Source organism: Microcaecilia unicolor, chromosome 14, assembly GCF_901765095.1.
Source record: "Microcaecilia unicolor chromosome 14, aMicUni1.1, whole genome shotgun sequence".
Taxonomy (NCBI): Eukaryota; Metazoa; Chordata; class Amphibia; order Gymnophiona; family Siphonopidae; genus Microcaecilia; species Microcaecilia unicolor.
Genome location: NC_044044.1, coordinates 22065914 through 22092383, shown reverse-complemented (window position 1 = coordinate 22092383; position 26470 = coordinate 22065914). Strand labels below are relative to the sequence as shown.

Below are 26470 nucleotides of genomic sequence, written 5' to 3'. Positions count from 1 at the left end.
AAATACATATTTTTTGGTATCCTCATCCATTCTCCTCACTTTTTGTTTTGTATCTCACGCTTTTCGTGAGGGTTTTTACCTCCTTTTTTGTTTTTGCCAGCCTAAACAGTACCATCATTACAAAAAATAAGAAAAAAAATATGATCACGTGATACCATTGCTTAGGGAGCTTTATTGGTTGCCGGTTAATTTTAGGACTGATTTCAAGTTGGCCTGCTTGGTTCATAAACTCTTTTATGGTTGCTGTCCCATTGGCCATATTTCCTTGATTTGTTGTCCATTTAAATTTAAGTGCTGGGCAGATAGCCCCCCCCCCCCCCCCCCCAATTCCTTTTTGCACAAGTTTTTCCCTGCACAATGATGTCTGTGTAAAAATGTAATGGGCAATTAAATCACTGAGCAAAAGAAAGGGGTTTTTTTTTTTTTTGCATTGTGAAATGTAATGTACTGCTTTTTTCACACTACCATATTTATCACCCTGATTTTGCTTGAGTCCTTACATGTGGCTCATAAATTTGGCTTTTGGAATTTAATTTGTTTCTGCATGCTTTTTCTCCCCTCATCTTACCAAATGGATACCTGTACGTTCATGACTCAAGAGTAGGAAAACATGAGTTTCATAGGAACCTTCTGAGCAGTGTTATAATTATATCATATTCATTAATATATTCATATTATTAAAAGAGAGAGCAAGATGGCAGGTAGCTGGGATTATATCTTTGAAAGTGTGGGATGAGAATAACTGGGCAGATTATATGGGCCAGGTGGTCTTTTTCTGCAGTGATCTACCATGTTGTTATTATGAGGTGATCTTACTTGGCAGAATTTCTGTAGCTCTGCCTAGCAGACAGCCTCCAGCTCAGATGGATTCTGTGTTACCACTGCTGTACTATTTTTGTGATCCTTCAGCAGTATAATAACCTCTATTCTTACAATGACTTTTCTATAAAGGGACAACCACGGTACCACCAATAAGCTGCCAGAATGGAGGTACTTATGATGGCATCAAGTGTATCTGCCCCACAATTTTCTATGGTCCCCAATGTGAATACATCGATGATATTGTCATTGTTGGTAAGGTTCAAGTTCTCATTTGTCCTCACACTACTCTTGGGAGAGGGGGGTGGGATTTGATATACCGCCTTTCTGTGGTTACAAAGTGGTTTACATAGTATATAAAGGTATTTATTTGTACCTGGGGCAATGGAGGGTTGTGACTTGCTCAGAGTCACAGGAAGCTGCAGTGGGAATTGAACCCAGTTCCCTTGGTTCTCAGGCTAGTGCACTGACCATTAGAAACAAATACATATGGATACAGTGTTTTGCCATGTGGAACTTTGCTAAGTGCTTTTCATTCACTGAAACAAGGGGGATAAAATGACGTAAGGTGAGTCAGCAAATAAGGGGAGGTGAGGGAAGGATGAGGGTAAATGGGGAGTAATTGGAGATGAGGGGAAGGATAAGGGTAAATGGGGAATGATGGGAGGTGAGGAGAAGGATAAGGAAGGATGAAGGTAAATTGGGAATGATGGGAGGTCAGTAGAAGGATAAGAAAGGATGAGAGTAAATGGGCAATGCTGGGAAAGTGAGGGGGAGGATGATGATAAGGGGAAAATGTTGGGGGGGGGGGGGGGGGGGAGATGAAAAGACAGGATCAAGGTAATGACAAAATACAGGGCAAGTGAGGAGAAGGTTCAGAGTGGTAAGTCAGTGCTGGGGAGGGAGAATGAGAACCATTTCTGCTCACTTTAGAATAATCTCTGCTGATAATGTTTCTCTTATGTTGCAGAAAATATAAATGTGACGCTAAACATCACAGTGAAGGTTACAAATGAAAACTTTACTGAGAGTCTGACCAATACAGCCTCTGAAGAATATAAAAAATTTTCCCTACGTTTTAGCGAACAGGTAAGAGAAATATCATAGTTATCCACAGAGGGCGTTATTCAGCACCCTGGACAGAAGAAGGGGTAGCTTTGTGGTTCTTTGGATACTCAAGGCCAATCAGACATCTGTTAAATGTCTTTGAGGCTCATTTTCAAAGCACATAGACTTACAAAGTCACAGTTACTATGTAACTTTGTAGTCTATGTGCTTTGAAAATGAGCACCTTTGTCTCCTTGAATTATGACCCCTTTTGGATTCAGCCTGTCTCATCCTGCAGTCTCTGTGTCTCTCTGTGAGGAGAAAATTCCTCTAAGGTCAGGAAAGTGGGAGCACAAGAGGTGAATGTGCCACTCCCAGACAGTAATATTTATTTTATTTATTTGTTACATTTGTATCCCACATTTTCCCACCTATTTGTAGGCTCAATGTGGCTTACATAGTACCGGAGAGGCGTTTGCAGACTCCGGTGTAAACAAATACAAACTGATATTGTGGTAAGATAAAGTTGATGTGGCACAGCCACACTAGGGAATCGTAGAACGGAAGAGTTGTGTTATGTCCATTACGTGCTTTAGTTTTGTTGTGTTGCACAGATCAGGCATTTATGATGGATTGGTAGGGTCTGCCTTTTTAAACAGGTTAGTTTTTATTTTTTTCCAGAAGTTTAGGTGGTCGTACGTAGTTTTCAAGGCTTATGGTAATGCGTTCCACAGTTGTGTGCTTATGTAGGAGAAACTGGATGCGTAAGTTGATTTGTATTTGAGTCCTTTGCATCTTGGGTAGTGCAGATTTAGGTACGTTCGTATTGATTCAGATGTGTTTCTAGTTGGTAGGTCTATCAGGTTTGTCATGTATCCCGGGGTTTCAGCGTATATAATTTTGTGTACCAGAGTGCAGATTTTGAAAGCAATGCGTTCTTTGATTGGGAGCCAGTGTAGTTTTTTGTGGAGGGGTTTTGCGCTTTCAAATCGCGTTTTTCAAAAGATAAGTCTAGCTGCCGTGTTTTGAGCGGTCTGAAGTTTCTTTAATGTTTGTTCTTTGCATCCCGCATAAATTCTATTACAGTAGTCTAAATGGCTTAGTACCATTGATTGTATTAGGTTGCAAATTGTTTCCCTTGGGAAGAATTGTTTCATGCGTTTGAGTTTCCACATTGAGGGGAACATTTTCTTTGTTGTGGATGTCACTTGGCTCTCTTAGGTTTCAGTCCAATGTAACGTCAAGGATTTTCAGGCTGTCTGAGATAGGGAAGGTGTAATCTGAGGTGTTGATAATTGTGGGGTTGTCTGCGCTGTGTTGGGATGAGAGGATGAGACAGTGTGTTATTTCTTTGTTGAGTTTTAGTTGAAATGCATTTGCCCAAGAGTCCATGATGTTCAAGCTGATCTTGATTTCGTTAGTGATTTCTGTCAGTTTAGATTTGTAAGGAATGTATATTGTGACATCATCTGCATAGATGAAGGGGTTAAGGCCTTGGTTGGATAAGGACTTGGTTAGTGGGGTCATCATTAGGTTGAAGAGGATTGTTGATAGCGGTGATCCTTGTGGTACTCCGCAGTCTGCTTTCCACGGTGATGATATGTTTGAGTTTGATTTTACTTGATATGTTCTTGTGGTTAGGAAACCCTTGATCCAGCTAAGTATGTTTCCACCAATCCCGAACTTATCTAGTACTCTTATTAATATATTGTGGTTTACCATGTTGAATGCACTAGACATGTCGAATTGGAGGAGGAGGATATTTTTGCCTATTGCTATTTCCTGCTTGAATTTGGCTAGGAGAGTGAGTAGTACTGTTTCTGTGCTGTGGAGGGGGCGAATATCTGACTGTGATTCGTGTAATATTGAGAATTTGTTTATATATTCTGCAAGTTGTTCGGCAACCATGCTTTCCATCAGTTTGACTGACAATGGGATGGATGCTACTGGACGGTAGTTAGTGATTTGCACATAAACAGTGCAGCGAAGCTTCCTCTGACCAACCTAATAACTTCTCTGTATTTTCTGTGTTACAGTTTCTACTTTGTATTGGTAATAGGTTATTTCTGTTCTCTCCTAGATGAGACTGATATATAATGAGGTTCCTGGGTATCAAGGTGTGGAGATCATTTCCTTGAGGTAAAAAGTTTTTCTAAATGAAATTAATGAATCAATTAACTCATTGTAGGAGCTACATTCTAAGTGTGTATTTCCCACTTAGCCTTTTGGGGTAATTCTTAACACCGGTATCACATCCTGCAGTACCACACAGGAAAAGAGAGTGTGTGTAGTGATGTTACCCAACACCTGTATCACCTCAGACTGAGGTCCTGCAGCACCATGCAGGGAAATCAGTGTGCAGTGTTGTTATAACACTGTATCACATCATGCTGAGATCTTGCAGAATCACCCAGGAGAAGCAATGTGTGAAGTGATGTCATATCACATCATACTGAGGTCCTTGCAAACTACTACTACTACTACTTAACATTTCTAGAGCGCTACTAGGGTTACGCAAACCTGTACAAATTAACAAAGAAGGACGGTCCCTGCTCAAAGGAGCTTACAATCTAAAGAACGAAATGTCAAGTTGGGGCAGTCCTGAGTAGAGGTGTAGTGGTTAGGTGCCGAAGGCGACATTGAAGAGGTGGGCTTTGAGCAGTGATTTGAAGATGGGCAGGGAGGGGGCCTGGCGTATGGGCTCAGGGAGTTTGTTCCACGCATGGGGTGAGGCGAGGCAGAAAGGGCGGAGCAAGGGCAAAGAGAGAATGGTATGAGTAGTGACAACAGTCAGTTGACTTCTTGAGCAATGCTTTGCCAGTGGGTATTCCCTCAACTGTGCCTTGTGGGCTCTTGTTCTTGAGGCAGAAGGCGACTCATTTCCTTCCTCTTTCTTCCAGAAAAGGCAGTATCGTTGTGGATCATATGGTCATTGTGGAAGCGCCATTCTCAAAGTACAACGATGTTGAACAAGAGTTCAAAGACAGTTTTAAGGGCAGGAATTGTACAAGCAGCAATCAAACCGGTACATACATACGATAAGAGTACTAAATGTGATTTGAAATTACATCATATGACATCTGCCCCCCCCCCCCTTCTCCACACTGAACACACTGCCAGTACTGTGGTGGGTGATTTGATGTTAGACGGTAAGGTTCTCTCTCCTAGTTCAGTGCTTGGCATTAATGGTTGCCTCCCGGTTCAGTATTGGGTGCTAAAGACCCTCTCCCAGCTCTCCCAGTTACATGTCCTGGAAATCAGTTCTTATTCCTGTTAAATCTCTAAACAAAGAGCATATGCCCAGTTAATTTTCATGCCATTGTCATAAGAACCATATGATTTGGGTGCAAGGTTTTTTGAAACTCCTGACCAAATGGCAGAAATCTGAAATTACACTGTACTATATCGAAGAAGACTATATTGTTATAAGCTCATGATACTGAAACTATAACTTCATCTGCTCCTAGTTCAAATATGCTTCAATGAGAGTTTCACCACGATCAACATACAGGAGCCAAGAATACAAGGTATGGAGATGTAGAGTATTTCATGTGGTCAAAGGGTACAGAACTTTCTGTCCCTGGCTGGGACATGTTTAACTGAGAACAGAAGATTTTCCCTTTCCTCTCGCACACTTCTTAGCTCCCAACAGGACTTACATTCTGTGACCATTGCTAGCTACTGGTCACCTGCTCTGATGTTACACAGCAAGAGATCCTGTTGCAGCCAAGTCTTAGCCCAAAGGACTCAACATCAGAGTGGGATGCGCTGCTACTTTCCTCATAATTTAGAGCTTGGAGGAAATCTGTTTCCTCCCAAACTCTGCTGTATCCCAACAGATTTGGTTCTGAAACTGGGCAAGTGCCGAGCAGTACTGTAGGTGCTGAAGGAATCCCAAGGAGGAACCATCCCAATATCTGAGTGCAGGACAACTATACAGTGACTGCTGTGTAGAGTCCCTGCACGTGTCATTCATTCGTTAAATTTCTATTCCACACAATCTAAAATTCTTGGTGGATTACAAATAAAGCAATCAATTAAAACAACAGCACCAAATACGAACCAGACATTGACAACTTTCAGAACATTGAATTTCTTCCAAAATATGAGTCTAAATTTAATGTGGAGTCATTGCTTGATGTGGATAGTTCACAAGACAGTTTTCTGGTGAAAAACAGACAGAGCATGCATTGGACCTTGTCTGATGCCACCATCTTCTTGTCCTCCTTTGGCTGCACCCACAGTTCCATTGATTGTCTCCCCAAAATACAACCTACAATTATCTCCTATACCGTGTCCTTCCAAGGGGATGAGGGATGTGCCTAAGTAAATAGATCTGTGGGTCTATGTATAATGATCACTTTTAGCTTGCAAAACTTACAATACAAAGAACACTTTCACTATCCAAATGTGATAATTAACTGTGGAACCTCAATTACCACATATGGATAGTGAAATGGTCTATGTATAATGCACATATGAATAAGTTTGTATGTCTCTGTTTGCAATGCACATTTATAGGTCTGTATGTGTGCACTAGTTACAATGTGCTTATGCATTTATCCTGTGTTGTATCCTTCTCAAGTTTCTCACTAATATGCCTTTGTTTATTTCTCTCTAGACTACTGTTTAGATAAAGTCCATGCTGAGTTCCAGCACTATTTTTATGCTGTGAACGTTTCTAACACTCTGAAGTGTGTCTCCAACTGCTCTACTGAGAATACATACTACTACAACTGCAGGAATGGACGCTGTTCAGTGCAACAGCAGGGGCCCTCGTGCTTGTAAGTCACACACTAATTTCCTAACTAAGATGGTCTGCGCAAAGTTCCTCCTTTCTCTTTGGGCTGAAGAGTAATTGGTAATGGAATTCAAAAACGCGTGGGATAAACACCAAGGAATCCTGTTTAGAAGGAATGTATCCGCAGAATCTTAGCGGAGATTGGGTTGCAACGCCGGTAATTGGGAAGCAAAACCTGTGATCGCGACTTAATAGATAGGGATGGGCTTGAGTATAAATTTTAAGGGGCTTCGACATCAACTTCAGAACTTTTAGTACAAGAAGAGTGTTGGGCAGACTTCTACGGTCTGTGCCCTGAGAACGGCAAGGACAAATCAAACTCGGGTATACATATGAAGTATCACATACCTTGTAAAATGAGTTTATCTTGTTGGGCAGACTGGATGGACCGTACAGGTCTTTATCTGCTGTCGCTTACTATGTTACTATATATCTCTCTCTGTTTCACAATTTCAATGATCGGGTGCCATTAAATTGTTACAGTCATAGTTGACTTCTCTTTCTTAGAGCAGTAGAGTAACTGTTATAGGCCTGGTTGGGTTTATATCTCTTCTCTGGAACCATAACCAGGGCCTCAACTGTTCCGTAATTCCACAATTGTAACAGCAGCCACAAAATCCAGCCGTTGCCATGGAATCACAGAGATTGTGGTACCCCCATGCAGTTCAGTGTCAGTTGAACCTAAGGCAGCAGAGGAGAACATCACCCAAGGTATTACCGTTGTCCTTTCTTTTCTGTCAGCCCAATAATTAAGGGAAATTGGGGCAGACTATAGAATGCATGAGGAGGTCAGGAAAGAGAAGAGCATCGACACAATGTCCTGATCAACGACCTGGAGTGGGATAATGTGTGGATGCTCTTTTCTTTCATGACCTCCTCATGCATTCTATAATCCTTCCCCATTCTCTTTAACAATTGAGTTGACACAATGGGAAGGAGGATGGTGATGCCTTGGGCCATGTCCTTCTCTGCTGTCTGAGGTCCATCTGATACTTTGAACTGTATGATGGTACCGTATCCTCTGTGGTTCTGAGTATCAGAGAGGTTCCACATGGCAGAGGATCTGGCCTGATACATCACCTTCTCCTACTGAAGATTTGAGCAGCATGGAAAGAAAGATCCGTAGAAGAAGGCATTATTGGAAGAATGAGCTAGAGTCTGAGGAGGGACTGAAGAGTGCACACAGATTAGATGATTAGTTAGGGGGCAGCTAGAGGAGAATCATAGAAACTGGGGAACTAAAAGGAGATTGACTTGGGAGGGGGGAGATCAGCTGGGAGGTGAAGAGAGGCTGGGGGGTGAGAGGAGTTTAGGGGAGTGAAGAGAGGCAGGAAGACTCAAGCAGAATTATCTTGGGCAGTTATGATGGGCTGGAGGCACTTAAGAAGAGCTGTGATTTGCTGGGGGGGGGGGAGAAAGGGGCTCTGCTTGGCGAGTAGGACGGTTGACTGGAAGGGCTGAGAGAAAGGATTGGCTGTGTCATGTGTTCATGTATGAATGTGTGTATATGAGAAAGAGAGAGAGAGGAAGGAAACATGCATGCCCTGGAGGAAAGGAGAAACAGGGGGTGATATGATATAGACATTCAACTATTTGAAAAGTATTAATCCGCAAACGAACCTTTTCTGGAGATGGGAAGGCGGTAGAACTAGAGGATATGAAATGAGATTGAAGGGGGGCAGACTCAAGAAAAATGTCAGGAAGTATTTTTTCACGGAGAGAGTGGTGGATGATTGGAATGCCCTCCCGCGGGAGGTGGTGGAGATGAAAACGGTAACGGAATTCAAAAATGTGTGGGATAAACATAAAGGAATCCTGTTCAGAAGGAATGGATCCTCAGAAGCTTAGCAGACATTGGGTGGCAGAGCTGGTGGGGGGGGGGGGGCTGGTGGTTGGGAGGTGAGGCTAGTGCTGGGCAGACTTCTACGGTCTGTGCCGTGAAAATGGCAGATATTAATCAAGGCCAGGTATACACAAAAAGTAGCACATATGAGTTATCTTGTTGGGCAGACTGGATGGACTGTGCAGGTCTTTCTCTGCCGTCATCTACTATGTTACTATATGTAAGTGTATATATGTATGTGTGGGTGTGTGTCAAGGAGGGAGAGAAGGCTTTTTTTTCTTTCAGGGAAGAGGAGTGATAAAAGAAGTTAGACAGGAGGGTGGGATGTAAACAGAAGCACCCAAATTCAGATTTCTTATAACTTGTTCCCAGGTTATCTCTCCTAGATCCCAGAACTTTCTCATCTACCTTTCCAGATCCTCACATTCTAGATCCCTGGTCCGCTCTTCTTCTCCTCCTCCATCCCGTCCCCTATCCTCTTCTTTTTCTCTCCTCAGTCCTTATACTCCATCCCTTTTCTCCACATCCCCGAGATGCACCTCCCCCTTGCAGTCATAGCAGAAAATGATATCCTTTGCCCCACAAGCAAGGTTGGAATACTACTTTATTTTAAATAATATCTATCTATCTATATATGCTACAGAGAGATGACAAACCAGCTGATCACATAAACCATCATTTATGCTGAGTCATGCAGTGCTATTGATATAGGACTGCATAGCTGGCAGGGAGACCAGCCTCAACCAGCAGAAATGCCCTCAAATCAGAGCAACAGCACAGCTGGCAGGGAAGGGAAGGGAAGGGAAGGAGAAATGGGACTTTATATACCGCCTTTCTGAGGTTTTTGCAACTACATTCAAAGCGGTTTACCTATATTCAGGTACTTATTTTGTACCAGGGACAATGGAGGGTTAAGTGACTTGCCCAGAGTCACAAGGAACTGCAGTGGGAATCAAACTCAGTTCCCCAGGATCAAAGTCCACTGCATTAACCACTAGGCTACTCCTCCACTCATTCCACCAATAAGAGCCAACCTCATCAGTGATGTCACAATGGCTTGATTGCCCGATACTCAGCTCACTTCTGATATTGTGATGTCATAAGGGAAAGGGGGAAAGGGAAATGGGACTTGATGTACCACCTTTCTGTGGTATTTTGCAACTACATTCAAAGTGGTTTACATATATTCAGGTACTTATTTTGTACCAGGGGCAATGGAGGGCTAAGTGACTTGCCCAGAGTCACAAGGAGCTGCAGTGGGCATCAAACTCAGTTCCCCAGGATCAAAGTCCACTGCACTAACTACTAGGCCACTCCTCCACCCCAGGGAGGGTAGGCTTCCCCTTACTCAGTGTGAGTTTTTCAAGACCGAGAACTAAAGGTTACTCTATTCAATACACAAAATGAAACAAACTCATACGTCATGCAGTAGAATTGCCACAGACTTTTCTGACTCTTGCTACGGACTCTGCCCCCTGGAAATTAGCTGATAAAGATGCCACAGTGTCCTTTATTCTCATGATGTTTCCCCCCTCTCTTTTCCTCAGCTGCGAGTATTCGGACATGTACTGGTACACTGGAGACCGATGTCAGGTGGTGGTTAACAAGCCGGGTGTTTATGCTGGAGTAGCAGTGGGTTTGGCTGTACTGCTGATTATCACTGTCACCCTCACTATTTTCATATATAAGCGCACGACCAAAGCTGAACAGAAATGGTAAGTGATCAGCTGATACGAAAAGGACAAAAAGAATGAGGGGAGACCAATCGATTTCCAACACAAGGGTAAACGTTTATTAAAGTGTGCGAAAATTTGTGTTCACTTGGTTAATCATTTCTTTATGGATGCTAACGATTCACATCGTATCAGTGTATATATATTTGCAACATTTTTAAGGGTCTTTTTACTCTACTCATTTCTTAGTTAAATGAACATATTTTTTAATTGTTTCTTTGCACATTTTGGTAGATAGTGGTATATTGACAATCGCTTTAGTGGATTGCTGGATTTTTGTTGATTTTTGAATTGTTCATCAAAGTGGTAGGTTATTTTTGCTTTTGCTTCTGTAAGATTGCTTATTCCTTCATAGGCAAATAATTCTCATTTATTTGAGTGTTAGTATTTGCATGATTGCATTATTTATTATTGTATATCATTTCCACTGATCATAATCTTTTTTGTATATCTCTGATCTGTTGTATGTTTATGTATTTTTATTATATATTTTTCTTTACGTTTTTTTACAATGTTTGAGTCCATACAGTTTTTGCACACTTTTAATAAATGTTTACTTTTGTGTTGGAAATCAACTGGTCTTTTCCCGTTCATTTTGTCCATTTATTTTTTGTCTGCTCGTGTGGGGGCTCTTCTTTCTCTCTGTTTTTGCATTTCTGTTCGTTGAAGCCTCACTGGACTGATGAAATATATGGTAGAGAAGCAGGTTAACAGCTGGCTACAGGGGTCCTTTTACAAAGCCACGGTAAAAAGTGGCCTGCAGTAGTGTAGGCGCGTCTTCTGGGCACTCGCTGGGCCAGTTTTTATTGAGGCTGGGAAAACGGCCATTTTTTAATGGGCTGGGAAACGGGCATGCGCAAGGATTAAAACTACCATGCGCCTATTTATGGCCTGAGCCCTTACCGCCAGCCATTGACTTAGCGGTAAGAGCTCACGTGCTACCCGCACGGTAACCATGGAGTGCACACCAATATGGCCATGCTGCCGATTACCGCTGGAAACACCCCCGCAGTAGAAAATAGAAAAATATTTTCTACCGCAGTATTCGGCACACGCCAAACTCAGAATTACCTCCAGGTGCATGTGCTAATTTGGCACATGCTACCCATACATTAGACCTCCTGTGGCTTTGTAAAAGGTCCCCTATATGAACAGTGACTCTTGCATACTGAATAAGGAATAATGGATTTGGCTCACCCCTTTGGCGATAGTAGTTCAAGGCAAGGTAGTTTCCTGTCCCTGGAGGGCTTAATAGTCTTAATCTTGTACCTGAAGCAGAGGAGAAAGAAATGATAAGAACGTGCATTTGAAATGACATTACATCCCATTTTCTAATAGAAATGACAGGAGAAATGATGAATTTTCCTGGGTATTCTTGGTATGTTGTTAATGGCGGACATTCTTTTGGAAACATTGCACCATGCTCTTTGCATTTCGCACCGGATTCTATATATGGCGTCCAAACTTCGGTGCTGATAATATATATATATATATATATATATATATATATATATATATATATATATATAAGATATGCGCCCAACTAAATTGGCAAACAAGGCAATTAGCACTAATAATTGGGTACTAATTGGCACTAATTTGGATTTGCATGCAATGCGCTATTCAGTAACAATGTACGCCCAAATCCCGTAGCGCAATCCAAAAGAAGATTTGGCCATGGGAGGTGTATTGGGCAGGCCAAGGGTGTTCCCAAAATTTGTGCGTAGTGTTATATAATGCCAGGGATGTGCCCCCACATTGAGCACCAGGGATTACATGTTGTTTCAGCTGGCGTAAGTCCTGGCACTCAAATTCGGGTACCAAAATCAACACTCAATGGTTCCATAGTGCTGAGCGCTGATTTTTTTCGATGCTGATTTTTGAGTGCCATTTATAGAATTCCCCCCCCCCCTTTCCCCCTGGATTTTATAAACAACAACTAAAGTTATGCGCACAAATCAGCACATGTAGCCAATTTGCACACACAACCTAATTGCTTAACAAGCTAATCAGCACCGATAATTGTCCACTAACAAGCAATTACTAGCACTAATTGGCACTAATTAGAATTTCCTTGGGCAACTCTCTAAGGGATTGTCTCTTACGTAGGTGCGCTAGTGCTTTTAGCATGCTTTAAAAATAGGTGCCCACTAAATGTTAAAGACATTCATAGGAATACATTGGCGTCTTTAACGTTTAGCACACACTTATTTTTAACGCATGCTAAAAACAGCAACACACCTACGTAAGAGACCCCCTAGGTGTATTCTGTAAAGTGTTGAGTGTAAATTCTAATCTATAGATCTGAAAAGAGAGAGTCGTCATGGGCAGATCATGGACGTTCCTAAAAATTATGCGCACTGTTAGACAAGATGGCCAAACTGCGCCTAAATTTACACCAGGTTTTAGTTGGTGTAAATGACTCCGCCTAAATTTTAGTCACGGGGATAGCCGTTACGCTTTTTCTATAAACTGCGCATATCTTTAAGCAAGGTTTATAGAATACTCTAAGCGCAGTTTTTTTCAGCTTTGACTTTTTTGGGGGCCATATATAGAATTCACCCCCTTAGCGCATACTCTTCAACAGCAATGTGCTCTTTTCTTGCGCTCTTGATCACGTTCCTCCCACGATGAAAAAATGCTCCAGGAAAAAAAAAACCCAACCAAAATGAACATTGCCTGAAACAACTCAACAGAAAATTTTTTAAGCTGAACATCCCTATACAATGACTTGCCCGTGATCACAAGTAGCAGCAGTGGGATTTGAATCTGGTTTCCCTTCACTGTTTTAGCCATTAATCTTTTCCTCCACTAAAAAATACAGGCTGTGCATCTATCAGAGTAAAGACAGGACCCACATTACTCCAGCCCAGTCTCACTAATGCATTGACGCAGCTGACTTTGGTTCTCTGGAAGCAGATTACTTTGGTGGAGGTATTACAGGTGTTCTTTTTTTCTCATGTTTTCTTTACAGGGAGATAAGCCCTGAGCAGAAATGGTATGAGGAACCCTGGGACGCAAACACGTCAGAAGGATTTACAATCAGGAATCTTGGGGCTGTTAACTGGGGAGGTAAGGTCCGCTCTACATCTCAGGGGCCCTTTTACTAAGCCTTGTAAGCGTCTATGCACGTCCAACATGCGCCAAAATGTAGCTACTGCCCGGCTACCGTGTGGCGCTTGCGGTAATTTAATTTTTGGCGCACGTCCGAAAAATAATATTTATTTTCGGACACGCGTATCAGACGTACGCCAAGTGGCATTTGACACGCGTAGGTCGTTACCGTCCGGTTACTGCATGAGACTTTACTGCTAGGTCAATGGCTGGCGGTAAGGGCTCAGACCCAAAATGGACGCGCGCCAATTTTGATTTTGATGAGCGTCCATTTTCGGCAAAAAGTTTTAAAAGGCCTTTTTTTACAGGCCTACTGAAAAATGGATTAGCACGTGCCCAAGACCTGCACCTACACTAACTCAAGTCATTTTTCAGCGCACCTTACTAAAAGGACCCCTCAGTTACTTAACCCCTGCTCTGTACAGGGCTGACATTCAGTTAAATAATAGAAAAATCAAATTCATCTGATCTAAGCCATGTTGGAGAGAATTCTAGATGTCCTCATGGTTTTCATAAAACATGCTGCTTCAAATCAGTCATAAGTACATAAGTATTGCCATACTGGGACAGACCAAAGGTCCATCAAGCCCAGCATCCTGTTTCCAACAGTGGCCAATCCAGGTCACAGATACCTGGCAAGATCCCAAAAATGTACAAAACATTTTATACTGCTTATCCCAGAAATAGTGACTGGATTTCAGCTTTTCATTTTTTATCTGCTAAGAGTTTGTATCCATCTAGCACTGACTGGACCTCTAGTGTCTCCAGGACACTCATGGACACAAGTCATGATGTTTGTGCTTGTTTCACCAGTTGTTCTCAAGCCAGTCTGGTTTTCAGGAGATCCGGACTGAAATATGCAGGAAATGGATTTGTGAATCTATCTCATGAATATTCATCTTGGATAGTCTGAAATCCAGCTGGCAAGAGGTGTACTTCAGGACCGGCTTGGGAGACACTGCTTTACAGGATATTCAGCTGAATGGTTAACTGTTGCCTGGTGTGTCTCTCTCTCCCCCCCCCCCCCCCCCCCGGTGCATTCTGTAGGGGCTGAGAGCGGAGGCTCCACCTCCAGTAAGGAGTATTTCCAGCCGTCGTTGGATAAAGTGGACACCAGCGTAGAGGTAAGAAAATAAGATAACTTCCAGAAAAAAAAAATAGAAAACTTAGGTGCCAGAGGCCTGTGACAAGAACAGAGAAGGAGAAATCACTATGCCAGTTCTTCACTTCCAGTCCTTGAGGGGGGCCACCAATGGGTCAAGTTCTTAGGATATCTCTAATGAATATGCATTTAAACCGTACCACTAAATGAGAATCCTCTATTTCACTCTAGTTACTGATATCTCATACATCAATAGAGTGGACTTAAAAAATAGAAAAATTAATAAGGGAGAACGTAATTTGTAGTTAATAAGAATGTAGCCAGATATTTTTGCAATCATAAGAAATGTTATATTGCTAAGTTATCTCTGTATCTCTTCAAGGGAAAGAGTGATGGTGTATTGTATATTGTGTGTAATACGAATGTAGAAGAGGTTATGAGAGAATGTGTGTGAGATTTATGAAAGATTAGAAGAACCTGGCAAATTCCTATTATTGGTTTTATGAAGACGTTTTGATACTAATAAAGAATTTTTATCAGCAATAAATGTAGTTACTCTATATAGGGATTAATGACTATGCATGAGAGATTTACATGCTTACTATCTGCATTGTACACAAATCTTTCTCGTGCATATTCATGTGGGATATCTGGAAACCTGACCCATTGGCAGTCCTCGAGGACTAGGGAGTGAAGACCGCTGGCACAGAAATTTAACTTAGACAGTCAGGTTTTCAGGATTATCCTGCCCCCCTATCCCTTCCTCTTCTCATTCTCTATACAACTTGTTATCTCTGTAAAATGATGTATCCATACATTGTGTTATCTCTGTTACACATCGTTCCATTGATTGTAAGCCGCACTGAACCTGCTATCGAGCGGGAAAGAGCCGGGGTATAAATGCTACAAATAAATAAATAAATTAGCACGATGAGTATGCTTGAGATAAATTTGCACACAACAGAGACCCATTTTATGCAAATCTTTTTCACAAACATTTGTTGTGGTGTTCCTGGTCCACCTGATGTTGTGGAGCTCACCAGGACAGGTGTGAGAAGCCCCGAGCCAGATCTCAGGTCTCCTTTCAGAGAATGAGTAGATATTTACACTGGGGAGACTATTTGGCCAGTCCTGGCTTTGAACTTGCATCTCAAAGCAGTGTGGGATTTGTTGTCTTTTCTACCTATTGAAATCAGTACTGTACTATAATGCAACGGGGGATGGGATTATCAGAAATCCAGAACTGGCTTAACTTGACAGCTTTGCAGAGTTGCAGTTATTCACGCAACAGCTAAATTGCATCTCTATATGCAACAATGAGAAAAAAAAGTTCACGAAAGAAGAAATGAGATTTAATTAACTGGTGATGGATGGTGAGAAAAGAGAAGTGAAGGAATTCCATTGCTATAACCCTGAATGTAATGTTACACTGTTAGTCATGTAGACACTAAGAGAGAGAGAGAGAGAGAGAGAGAGAGAGAGAGATATGAGTGAGTTCTATATGGGATGCTTCAGCTCAGGAACAAAGGTCTCCTAATCTAGATTCATCTGGTGGCTGAGCCATTTTTGTCCTGAGCTGGATTTCTCTATAAACAGACCAGTGCAATAAAGTGATTTAAAACCAGTGAAAGACATGGCTTCATTCAGTTTCATCTCTCTTCTTTGCCAGATTTGCCTAGTTTATAGCTACAAAAAAATTAGTTTCAAATCTCAGTTACTGCACAGCCAACCTACCTGCTGAAAAGGTAGCTGTGCTCTTTCTCCTTCATAGAGGAAAGCTTCTGAAGAAGCTGTAAAACCAACACAGCTCAGCTTTCCTCAGCTAGTTTAGCTGTGCAGTAGCAAGATGAAGAGAGGTGTGCTTCAACGGTGACACAAAAGCCACACATGGAAAGTAAATCTGATCTGTCTTTGATTCTTGCAATGTATGGTAGCAGCACCGCATCTAAGCCACTGCTCTCTCTATTCATAGCTAAAAATCTCCAGGCCACAAGTGACATCCCTGTGACAGAAAAGCCCAGCTCCTGACTGATTTGGGAAGGAGTTTTGCTGCTGCGACCTGACCTAACTCGGATAGTGATCATGCAATAGTGACTGTGATGGGGAAGTGGAAGGTAATGGACCTGTCTGTGGCAGAACCTCTTGGAACAGTCCATGATCTGCTCCGATGATGAGAGAGCAGAAGAGGCTGGTACCCACACATCTGTACCCCTACTGGAGTATTTGAGTATGGACCTCAGAGCAGTAACGCATTATAAATGATGGCACTTCAAGAGCCTGACTGCATCAAAGACTTTCCACAGACCCCCGATATATTTCTACATATTTATTTTTTTATGTAAATTATTCTGTTGTTGTTCATGATTATTATTTAAGATGACCCTCTTCAACGTAACATAGTAGATGATGGCAGAAAAAGACCTGCATGGTCCATCCAGTCTGCCCAACAAGATAAACTCATATGTGCTACTTTATATGTATACCTGACCTTGATTTGTACCTGCCTTTTTCAGGGCACAGACTGTACAAGTCTCCCCAGCAGTATTTCCCGCCTCCCAACCACCAGCCCCGCCTCCCACCACCGGCTCTGGCACAGACCGTATAAGTCTGCCCAGCAGTATTTCCCGCCTCCCAACCACCAGTCCCGCCTCCCATCACCGGCTCTGGCACGGACCGTATAAGTCTGCCCTCCACTATCCTCGCCTCCCAACCACCAACCTCTCTTCCCCCACCTGCTCCGCCACCCAATTTCGGCTAAGGAGGGGGGTTTCTACCTCTTGGCATTTCCTGACTTGAAGCCTGTGGATCTCTAAGGTTAGTGGGCACAACCAGTGACCTCTGAGCCGAGGGTGGGATAAACTCCACATTCGGCTGGGGGGAAAGGGAGTCGATGGGACCAGAGTATAGCAGGCAAGAGGTGTTCTTCCTATACTGTGAGAGGTTTCCTCTCTCACTTCAAACAAGCTGAATGGGGGGAAGGGGAGGTGTTCTTGGTTTATGTTATTCAAAGCGTGGTTGTCTCTCACATTATCCCACAGATTCTATAAACGTGGACTAAAGTTGCTTGTGCAAATCTGCCGTCATTTACTATGTTTTTTTAGTTGGCATAACTGGCTGCACCTAAATTTTAGTTGCAGGAACGGCTGCTACGCATATTCTATAAAACACACCTAACTTTAGGTGAGGTTTATAGAATATCACTTTTGTCGGCGCTGATTTTTTATTCTATTTTATATCGAATGAGGCCCTATGTGTGTGTATGAGGGGGGGGGGGGGGAGAAGAGGCGGGGATGTTCCTGCTCCATGTTACTGAAGGTGTGGTAGTCTGTCATATGTGTGTGCATTAGAGTGTGAGGATGTGTGTGAAATCCGTAGTGTTAACTGTGATTCATGGGTAAAGTCAGCCATTTTGTACGATAAAGTCAGCCATTTTGTACTACATACTACACCAGGTTTTACCCTGATAAGTTTGGTGGATAATCCAACTACACTAGATTTATTTCAATAACTTAATTCAGCAACATCTGGTGCCCTCGGTGAATCTTCAGTCTTGTGCTCCCTCAATTAACTTCCCCGCTCCCCCCCCCCCCACCCTGAGGTTTTGAAAAATTCAACCATTGTAATCATCTCAATGCCACACCTCCCAGAATAATCCTGTAAAATGCATCACTGGATATCATACATTCAAATATTAAACTTTATATATTTTTTTTTAGTATATATCTAATGAAAGCAATTTCTAAAAGTCATTTACCTAGTTAAATGGGACATTTAAAAATCCCTACTCTTCCTGTGTGTAAAAGTACAAGCTGATGCTTCTTTGGAGTGGACTATTGCTTTGCTTTTAATGCAGCTGCTCTTTGCTGCCCTAGGCAACTGCCTAGTCTTGCCTAATGGATGGACTAGCACAGAGCAACCTGGAGCCAGAGCTTCAAGCATGAATTACAATATGTGGCTCCGAGCTCCAAACCCCAAGTCTTGTGTCTCTCAGGAACACAAAGGCTGGGTGTCTCTGCAATAAAGGGACAGTCTCAGATCACATGGGTTGAGTGTTTTTTTGCTTTAAGCTGAGAGTCCATCATGAGTCTTCCTTCTCAGCTCTTATGAGGGAGTATAAGAGGACAGGATGGGGTTGTTTGAACTTTATTTTTTTAACATGTTACAGGAGTTTATGTACGTCATCTAGATAACATATTAACTTTATTTTTTATCGCTGCATAATAAAATTAAGATTGGTGAGACTTTATCTTCAGTGAGTGTACTTAACAATGGAAAAGGGTTCTTTCTACACCTTTATCTAAACTTTTATATACAGACATTGCTTGGTCAGAGTTGTTTACAACATAACAACCATAACATTAATTCAAACACACATAAACATAAAAACCATAAAACAAGCACATAAAAGTTGAAAAGTGCAAAGTTATATATCGACACAATAGTGTGTTTTCCTTGTCTTCCTCTCTCTCAGAAATCCTTTGTGAGCAAGTATAAGGGGTTTCTGTCCTTTGATTCATGGTGTATGTGGACTTCTATTGATGATAAGGTGTGTGCATGTGTACTTGTGTGACTGTGGAGAAGCCTTGTGGATTGTGTGGGAGGTTGTGAATATTGGTGAGTGGGTGGAGGGATAGATGTGGGCTGGGGGGGTATGTGTATGAGAATGTTTTGTGGGGTACAGAGTATAGAGCTGTCACTTTTGGGGGGGAATGGGGGTGTGGAATGTTTGTGAGGGAGATGTTTAATGGTGTTTTCACTCCTCTTCCCCTTCCCATGATTTTTCACCCTTTCTTTCCCCCTCACATTCTTCTCTGCTCAACCGTTCCTCTCTTTCCCCCTCCCAATCTTCTTTCTCCCTATCCCCTCCCCTTGCATTCATTCCCCTTTCTTCCACTCACTACCCTTCTCCTTCACTGCTCCCCCTTCCTCTCCCTTTTTCTCTTGCACTCACCCATCTCCCCCACCCCTTCCCCTCCCTTTTCCTTGTATCCACTCATTCAGCACTCACTCTCCGTCCCTCTTCCTTCTAGTCAACCTTGTCCTTACATTTTTCACCACAGCTGTGGAATCTGTACTTCCCTTTTCTGCTGCAGGGCTTGGGGTTCAGTGTTGGCACTGGCCTGTTTCTGGCCAGAAAGACAGATGGACCAACCCTCCTCAATAAGCACAACTGCTCAGTGAAACATACCTAAAAACAATTAAAACTGATTACTGCACTCAGCTCTGCAGCCTACTGCTCCATGAGGACACTAAGGAGTTTTCATGAGTAGGGGGAGGGGACATGCTGCTTAAATTACTGCTCATTAGTATATATACAAAGTAAATCAAGCCACATACAACATCGTGACAAAGAGGAGTGGGAGGAAGATGCATAATCTAGCAAAAGGAGATTACACAGAGTGTCTGCCACTACGACACTGTGAATATGTGTCTGTGGGAAAGTTGTGAAGGGTTTTAGGATTTTTGTTTTTTCAAATGTGGTTGATCAGTTTGTGCAGTGAACAGCGAATAAAAGGTACTCAGAGTTAAGATTTCTATTAGAGGGTTTTCAGGGCATTGGGAAAGCCCTGGATTTGATTTTATTCAAGTTTCCCCAATATTTTCCCCTGGAGAGGCACAAAACGTTGAAGGTCAGCAGCCTTTTCTTGGCTTTGCTGGAGACTAAGATCCTTTCCTCTACTGTATGCCAGTGGCGTAGCCAAGGGTGGGCCTGGGTGGGCCCAGACCCACCCACTTTGGGCTCAGGCCCACCCAGTAGCAGCACACCTATGGTGTGGCTGGTAGGGATTCCCAAGCCCCCGTCAGCTGAAAACTCCCAACAACTGTCCCTTCTGCATACCTTGTAAATAGCAGATGGCATGCAGGTGAGACAATGAGAGACCAAATCACCTGTGGGACAGGGAGGGGTTCTTCTGCCCACCCATCTTGGGTCCAGGCCCACTCAAAGTCAGGTGTCTTGCTACACCCCTGCTGGATACAAATATCTCTCATACATATTCATTAAGGCTAACCTGGCCCATTGGTGGCCCTGTGGGATTGAAGACACAGCCTTAGGGCAGGGGTTCTCAACTCAGTCATCGGGGCACGCCTAGCCAATCAGGTGTCCAGGATGCCCCCCAATGAATATGCATGAGATAGATTTGCACAGAATGGAGGGAGTACATGTACATTTATCTCATGTATATTCATAGTTGATATCCTGAAAACCTGACTGGCTTGGAGCATCCCAAGGACTGGGTTGAGAATCCCTACCTTAGTGCCTCTTTAACAAAAGCCGCGCTACCGATTCTCAGTGCGGCAAATGAGAGGAAGCCCATTCAATTCCTATTGGTTTCCTCTCGTTTGCCGTGTGGGAATCGCCAGCGTGCCTTTGTAAAAGAAGCCCTTAGGGGTTTCTCTCTCCAGAACTGCTAAGTTACCCAACTCTAGCAGGGAGAGACTTTTTGACCAGTTCTGGTTTTCAACTTACACTTCAAAGCAGTCCCTGATTGCACCCATTAAAATCAGTACTGCAGCCCCCATAATGCATTGGACTGGTCTGCCAGAAATCCAGGACTGGCCTGAAATCTCCCTCCTGGAATTGGCAGCTCTCTCTCCCATGGGGATTTAAAAAAATAGGAATCAGAACTCCAATTCCCTGAAAGGAGGATTTTCTTTCATATTCAGTGTTCCACTATCCTTTCTTATGGATGGGGAATTCATGTTGTTCAGGAGCACAGGCATTTTCTCTCCAGTCCTGCCTCCTGCAAATTCTCCCTCTCAGATCCACTCACCGCAGTTGTACAAACAGCATAATTCTAAAAAGCTTTTCTGTTGATGACGTAGTGCTTTGCACTCAGAAATGCTGATGTGTTGGTAACAGTGACCACCTAAGCTCTGTATGCAGCGATGCCGAGCCACCCAGTTCCAGGCTGGAGATTTTGGACCGGTCCTGGATTTCCGAGCAGCCCATCCACGGTGCATTATGGGACTTGTAGCTCTGCTTTCCAGTGGGTAGAATCAGGGAATACAAATCCCACGCTGCTTTGAGATGTAAGTTGAAAACCAGGACAGGTCAAAATGTCTCCAGCCTGCACCTGGGTAGATTGGCATCTCTGCAGTAGTTGGACTGGGAAAACAGGTTGGGAGGGGGGGGGGGGAGATAATCCATGGCTCCTTTGCACATGTAGTAGCAACCTGAGTCTGACCACTAGGTGTTATTGTTATGCAATGGTTAGGACACCCAATCCCTCAGAGGCTGTTAACATTACCTCACAGCATCCCTGGTTTCCCTAAGGGACAGAGGCTGTCTTGGAACTGAACCTGGGTCCTTGGCATACTACTACTACTACTTAACATTTCTAGAGCGCTACTAGGGTTACGCAGCGCTGTACAAATTAACAAATAAGGACAGTCCCTGCTCAGAAGAGCTTACAATCTAAAGGACGAAATGTCAAGTTGGGGTAGTTTAGATTTCCTGAGAAAAGGTGTAGTGATTAGGTGCCGAAGGCGACATTGAAGAGGTGGGCTTTGAGCAATGATTTGAAGATGGGTAGGGAGGGGGCCCGGCGTATGGGCTCAGGGAGTTTGTTCCAAGCATGGGGTGAAGCCAACATCCAACAGTATCATTGAGCCACCGGGCCAGCTCCATGGAAATTAATTTTTAAACCATATATAGATACATATCTGTCTTTGACCTGAGAAAAAGTCGTACCTTTCAGCTTTTATTGGAGAGGAAGCAATTATCTCAAGTTTCTGTTGGTTATTGACCATTTCACGAACCCTATAAAACCTTAAAATGGTATGATGGCAGCAGAGCCTGTCTTTGCTGCCTCCACTCCCCGCCCTTTCCTCTCTACTGACAAGGGTTCAAAGAGCTACCAAAGGACTGGCATGCACTTATTACAGCATCTAGCTGTGATATAACCTGCAAATAAAGGATGTGCCAGACAAAGGTCAGGCAGCTCAGGGAGCTGATTATTCTGAACCAAGAACATGAAAGTTTGTTTCACTGTCCGAGAGAGGTTTCTAACCGGGAAACCTGCGCAGATCAGGTAAAGAAGACAGGCAACTTAGTTCCGAAGCTGTGTCAATTTTTAGATCCTGGGGAACTGAGTTCGATTCCCACTGCAGCTCCTTGTGACTCTGAGCAAGTCACTTAACCCTCCATTGCCCCTGGTACAAAATAAGTACCTGAATATATGTAAACCGCTTTGACTGTAGTTGCAAAAACCTCAGAAAGGCGGTATATCAAGTCCCATTTCCCCTTTCCCTTTATCATAAATCCCCCCTTTGTCACTAAGACCCCCTTTTACAGAGCTGCGCTAGCGACTGTCCGTGTGTTAATGCCGACACAACCCATTCACTTTGAATGGGTTTTGTTGGCATTGCCACGCGACTTTGCAAAAGCGGGGGCCTATGAAAACAAAATCACAGCCCCCCCCCCCCCCCCCCCCCCGGAGCAGCTCCTAGACTGAAGGCTCCTCCCCGTGGGCACAAGCTGGGAAATTCTATAAATGGCATCTAAGGTTAGGCGCTAATTCTGTGCCCGTTTGACGCAGAAATACATTCTAACGGCTGCAATGCACCAAAGTGGCAGACAGGCGCGGAAATACACTTACTCGCCCAGTTATAGGATAGCGCCTGTGTCATCTGCAACTGCAAAGGGGGTGTTCCCATGGGAGGGTTATGGATGGGTCAGGGGCACACTGGAATTGAGCACAGTATTATAGAATACCGCAGATGTGTGGAATTCGTCACCCAACGCTATTCTGTCAACAGCGCTTATCCCAGAACACCCTGGATAGAATGGCGTGATTTACTGAATCTGACCTGAAATGGTGGATCTTCCTTCACTGGTCTGGTTCTTTGTGAACTTGCCGAACAAATGATTAGTTTGCTTGTTGGAGATTCCACCTGCTGCTATTTTAGGACAAAATCTGAAACTGATGAGAAAGTACAGCTCTCTGCCTGCATCTGAGCTGGGCTGGGCTGGGCTGGGCTGGGAATAGCTTTATAACCTCATATTAGGAAAAAACATTTCAAAGATAAAGTGACCCGATTGAACATTGCTTTCCTTCGCCCACCTGAAGGGAGGCAGGGTTTCTATAGTCCATACACACTAGTGATGGACATCCAGAAAATTTTAGTTTCATGTCGTTTGGGGAAATTTTGTTCAGGGGTTTCCACCGCCCCCTTGCGTCATCATGGGAGGCAACACAAAATGAAAGTTTTTGGCCTCCCCCCACAGTCTCCCTCCCCCTATGTGAATTCCCCCTCCTCAGGTCTACCTCTATCCCTGCTGGTCCAGTGGGAGATTACCAAATGGGAATCACTCCTGCCTCATTGATCCTCCACTGGATCACCAGGGATGGAGGTAGGGCTGAGAGTGATTGGGGTATCAGGGAGAGGCATTGGAAGTGGCAACTGTGGGGAGTGAGGGTCTGATGGGAGGCTTCACTTGAAGTAAGCTCCACATGAAGCAAACAACTAAAGGTTGTACAGAGAGATCAGTTGATCTGTAGTTGATCTGTGATATGCACTGAGATGAACCCTAACACTGCTGTTATTTTAAAATAGATGGTAATAGATGTAGAAGCTCTGTGGGGGGGGGGGGGGGGGGGGGGGGGAGGGGTAACACCTTCTCTAAATCACGGGTAGTGGAGTCTCGCCTACAAAACAGAAGGATAAGAGACCTGATATTCAATGAACTTAATGCTGTCTTTGCAATATCCAGGTTGCAAGGACCAAAGACGTGATACGGAGGTGAAATAGAGTTCCTTGAGTCTGCATGGTCCAACTGGTTCAGCTCCCTGCTGTGCATTTCGTACAAGAGCAGGAACCAAATCTGTCTCAGCCCAGATGGAATTATGAGTATTATAGTTTCTTTGTCCCTTCTGGGTTTGAGTAGAGTCTTTTCCCCTAGAGGACTTGGAAGATATGCTAAGGGAGTCCTCGAAGAAGAAGACATCGGAGGCTAACTTGCTGGTGGACCTTATCCTTAAATAGAACTGAGGAGTCTTTCTTTGTACAGGAAATACAAACAGATTTGCCAGGTGAGACAGTCCAGTTCCACATCCCCTACTCAAGAGAGATAAACTTCTTGCTCTCTGCTTGTTCTCATAGAACATAAGAACCTGATTGTCTGGATTTGGATAATTTTGTTGGACCATCAATCTCTGAAAGACTTTAGGGAGTTTTAGATTTTCCATATCTTGGTATAAGTTTTCCTAGCAGACCAGAGGCCTAAGGTGTGAAGCCCATCTACCCAACCTCCCTAGCCCTAATGGCACACATTTGTGGTCAGACCTATTTAAGGTGAAGGGATGTGGGCAGATTCAGTCTCTGATTTGCTGGGTGCCTGACACCACAGATTGCACAGGTCCCATTGGGCTCATAATTCGAAATGCAGAAGCTCTGAACTGGGAAGGTAAGGAATAGACCAGTGAGATTCCACACCTGCCCAAACCCTTTGCAGCAACAGGGACTGCTCAGTAATTGATTTTTGGTTTCAAGAATCATATGAAAAATGAAGGGTTGGAGCTAGAGTGCTAACACTTGCAAACTTTGCTTTTTGTTATGACTATAAGTTCTGTCTGCACTTTTGCACAATCCCAATTAACGTCACCAGCTCTAAAAGTGTTTTGTTGCCATGACAAAGATATCACAATTCCACCAGTAATCTGCAGGTGCATGCTTTGTCTGCAAAAAGACCAAGCTACGCCATGCTCTACACTGATATCCCCGAAGCATAGGTCAAGGGTTTCTATTTCTGCAAGAGATATAGAAATAAAACTCACCAAACACATCGTTGAAGATACCTTTTTATTGAACTAACAATACATTTACGATTACCATTCCAGAGCTACATCAGGTCAAAGCTAAGTAGCCTAGTAGGAGTGAAAGAGTAGCCTAGTGGTTAGTGCAGTGGACTTTGATCCTGGGGAACTGAGTTCAATTCCCACTGCAGCTCCCTGTGACTCTGGGCAAGTCACTTAACCCTCCATTGCCCCTGGTACAAAATAAGTACCTGAATATATGTAAACCGCTTTGAATGTAGTTGCAAAAACCTCAGAAAGACAGTATATCAAGTCCCATTTCCCTTTCCCTATTTGAGATTCTACATGGAATGTTAATGTTGCTATTCTACTAGCAACATTCCATGTAGAAGCCTGCCCTTGCAGATCAGCAACGCAGCTGCGCAGGCTTCTGTTTCTGTGAGTCTGACGTTCTGCACATACGTGCAGGACGTCAGACTCACAGAAACAGAAGCCTGCATGGCCGCATTGCTGATCTGCAAGGGCAGGCTTCTACATGGAACGTTGCTAGTGGAGGAGTAGCCTAGTGGTTAGTGCAGTAGACCTTGATCCTGCAGCTCCCTGTGACTCTGGGCAAATCACTTAACCTTCCATTGCCCCTGGTACAAAATAAGCACCTGAATATATGTAAACTGCTTTGAATGTAGTTGCAAAAACCTCAGAAAGGTGGTATATCAAGTCCCAATTCCCCCCCCCCCACCTCTTTTTTTACTAAGCTGTGGTAAAAGGGGTCCTGTGCTAGTGTTGGCGGCTGATTTTGCTGCATGCCAGGGCTCCCTTTTCAACAAATCCGCAGTCAAGCGGAGAACGCCCCACGGGAGAACGCAGGTATAGAAGAAAGTGGGATTATTTGACCACGGCAAAACAAAACCTGGAGAGATGGATCTTAAAAGTACTTGCTTATTGATGAAAAAAAGGACTCGACACAACCGTTGTGTTTCGGCCGTTAGGCCTGCAACAGGAGTCTACAAAACACACATATATACAAATAAAAATTGAATGAAAATTAAAATTAAATAGAGATTAAATAAAAGCAAACCTTATATAAATAAAGATGCAAATACCAGAGTATTAAAAGCAAATGGTAATACGATAATTAAAAACATGTATAAATAGACAGTTAAAGCATAAATAAACATGTATATACATCAGTTGCTAAATACAAGCCATACGGACAAAGATAAGTGTATGAACATAAACTACTACTACTACTAC

At 43.3% G+C, this 26470-nt stretch overlaps 1 protein-coding gene across 1 annotated transcript in view; it reads left to right on the top strand.

Moving 5' to 3' along the window:
- Window positions 1–24446, top strand: part of LOC115457014 (serine-rich adhesin for platelets-like) — a 50916-nt gene extending 26470 nt beyond the window's left edge. The window contains exons 4-11 of the mRNA XM_030186439.1: window positions 952–1074; window positions 1790–1908; window positions 3947–4005; window positions 4767–4891; window positions 6488–6650; window positions 10058–10225; window positions 13218–13315; window positions 24349–24446. Of these exons, the coding sequence (XP_030042299.1) occupies window positions 952–1074; window positions 1790–1908; window positions 3947–4005; window positions 4767–4891; window positions 6488–6650; window positions 10058–10225; window positions 13218–13315; window positions 24349–24446 (953 nt within the window). The remainder of the gene's footprint in view (window positions 1–951; window positions 1075–1789; window positions 1909–3946; window positions 4006–4766; window positions 4892–6487; window positions 6651–10057; window positions 10226–13217; window positions 13316–24348) is intronic.
- Window positions 24447–26470: the final 2024 nt, after the last annotated feature.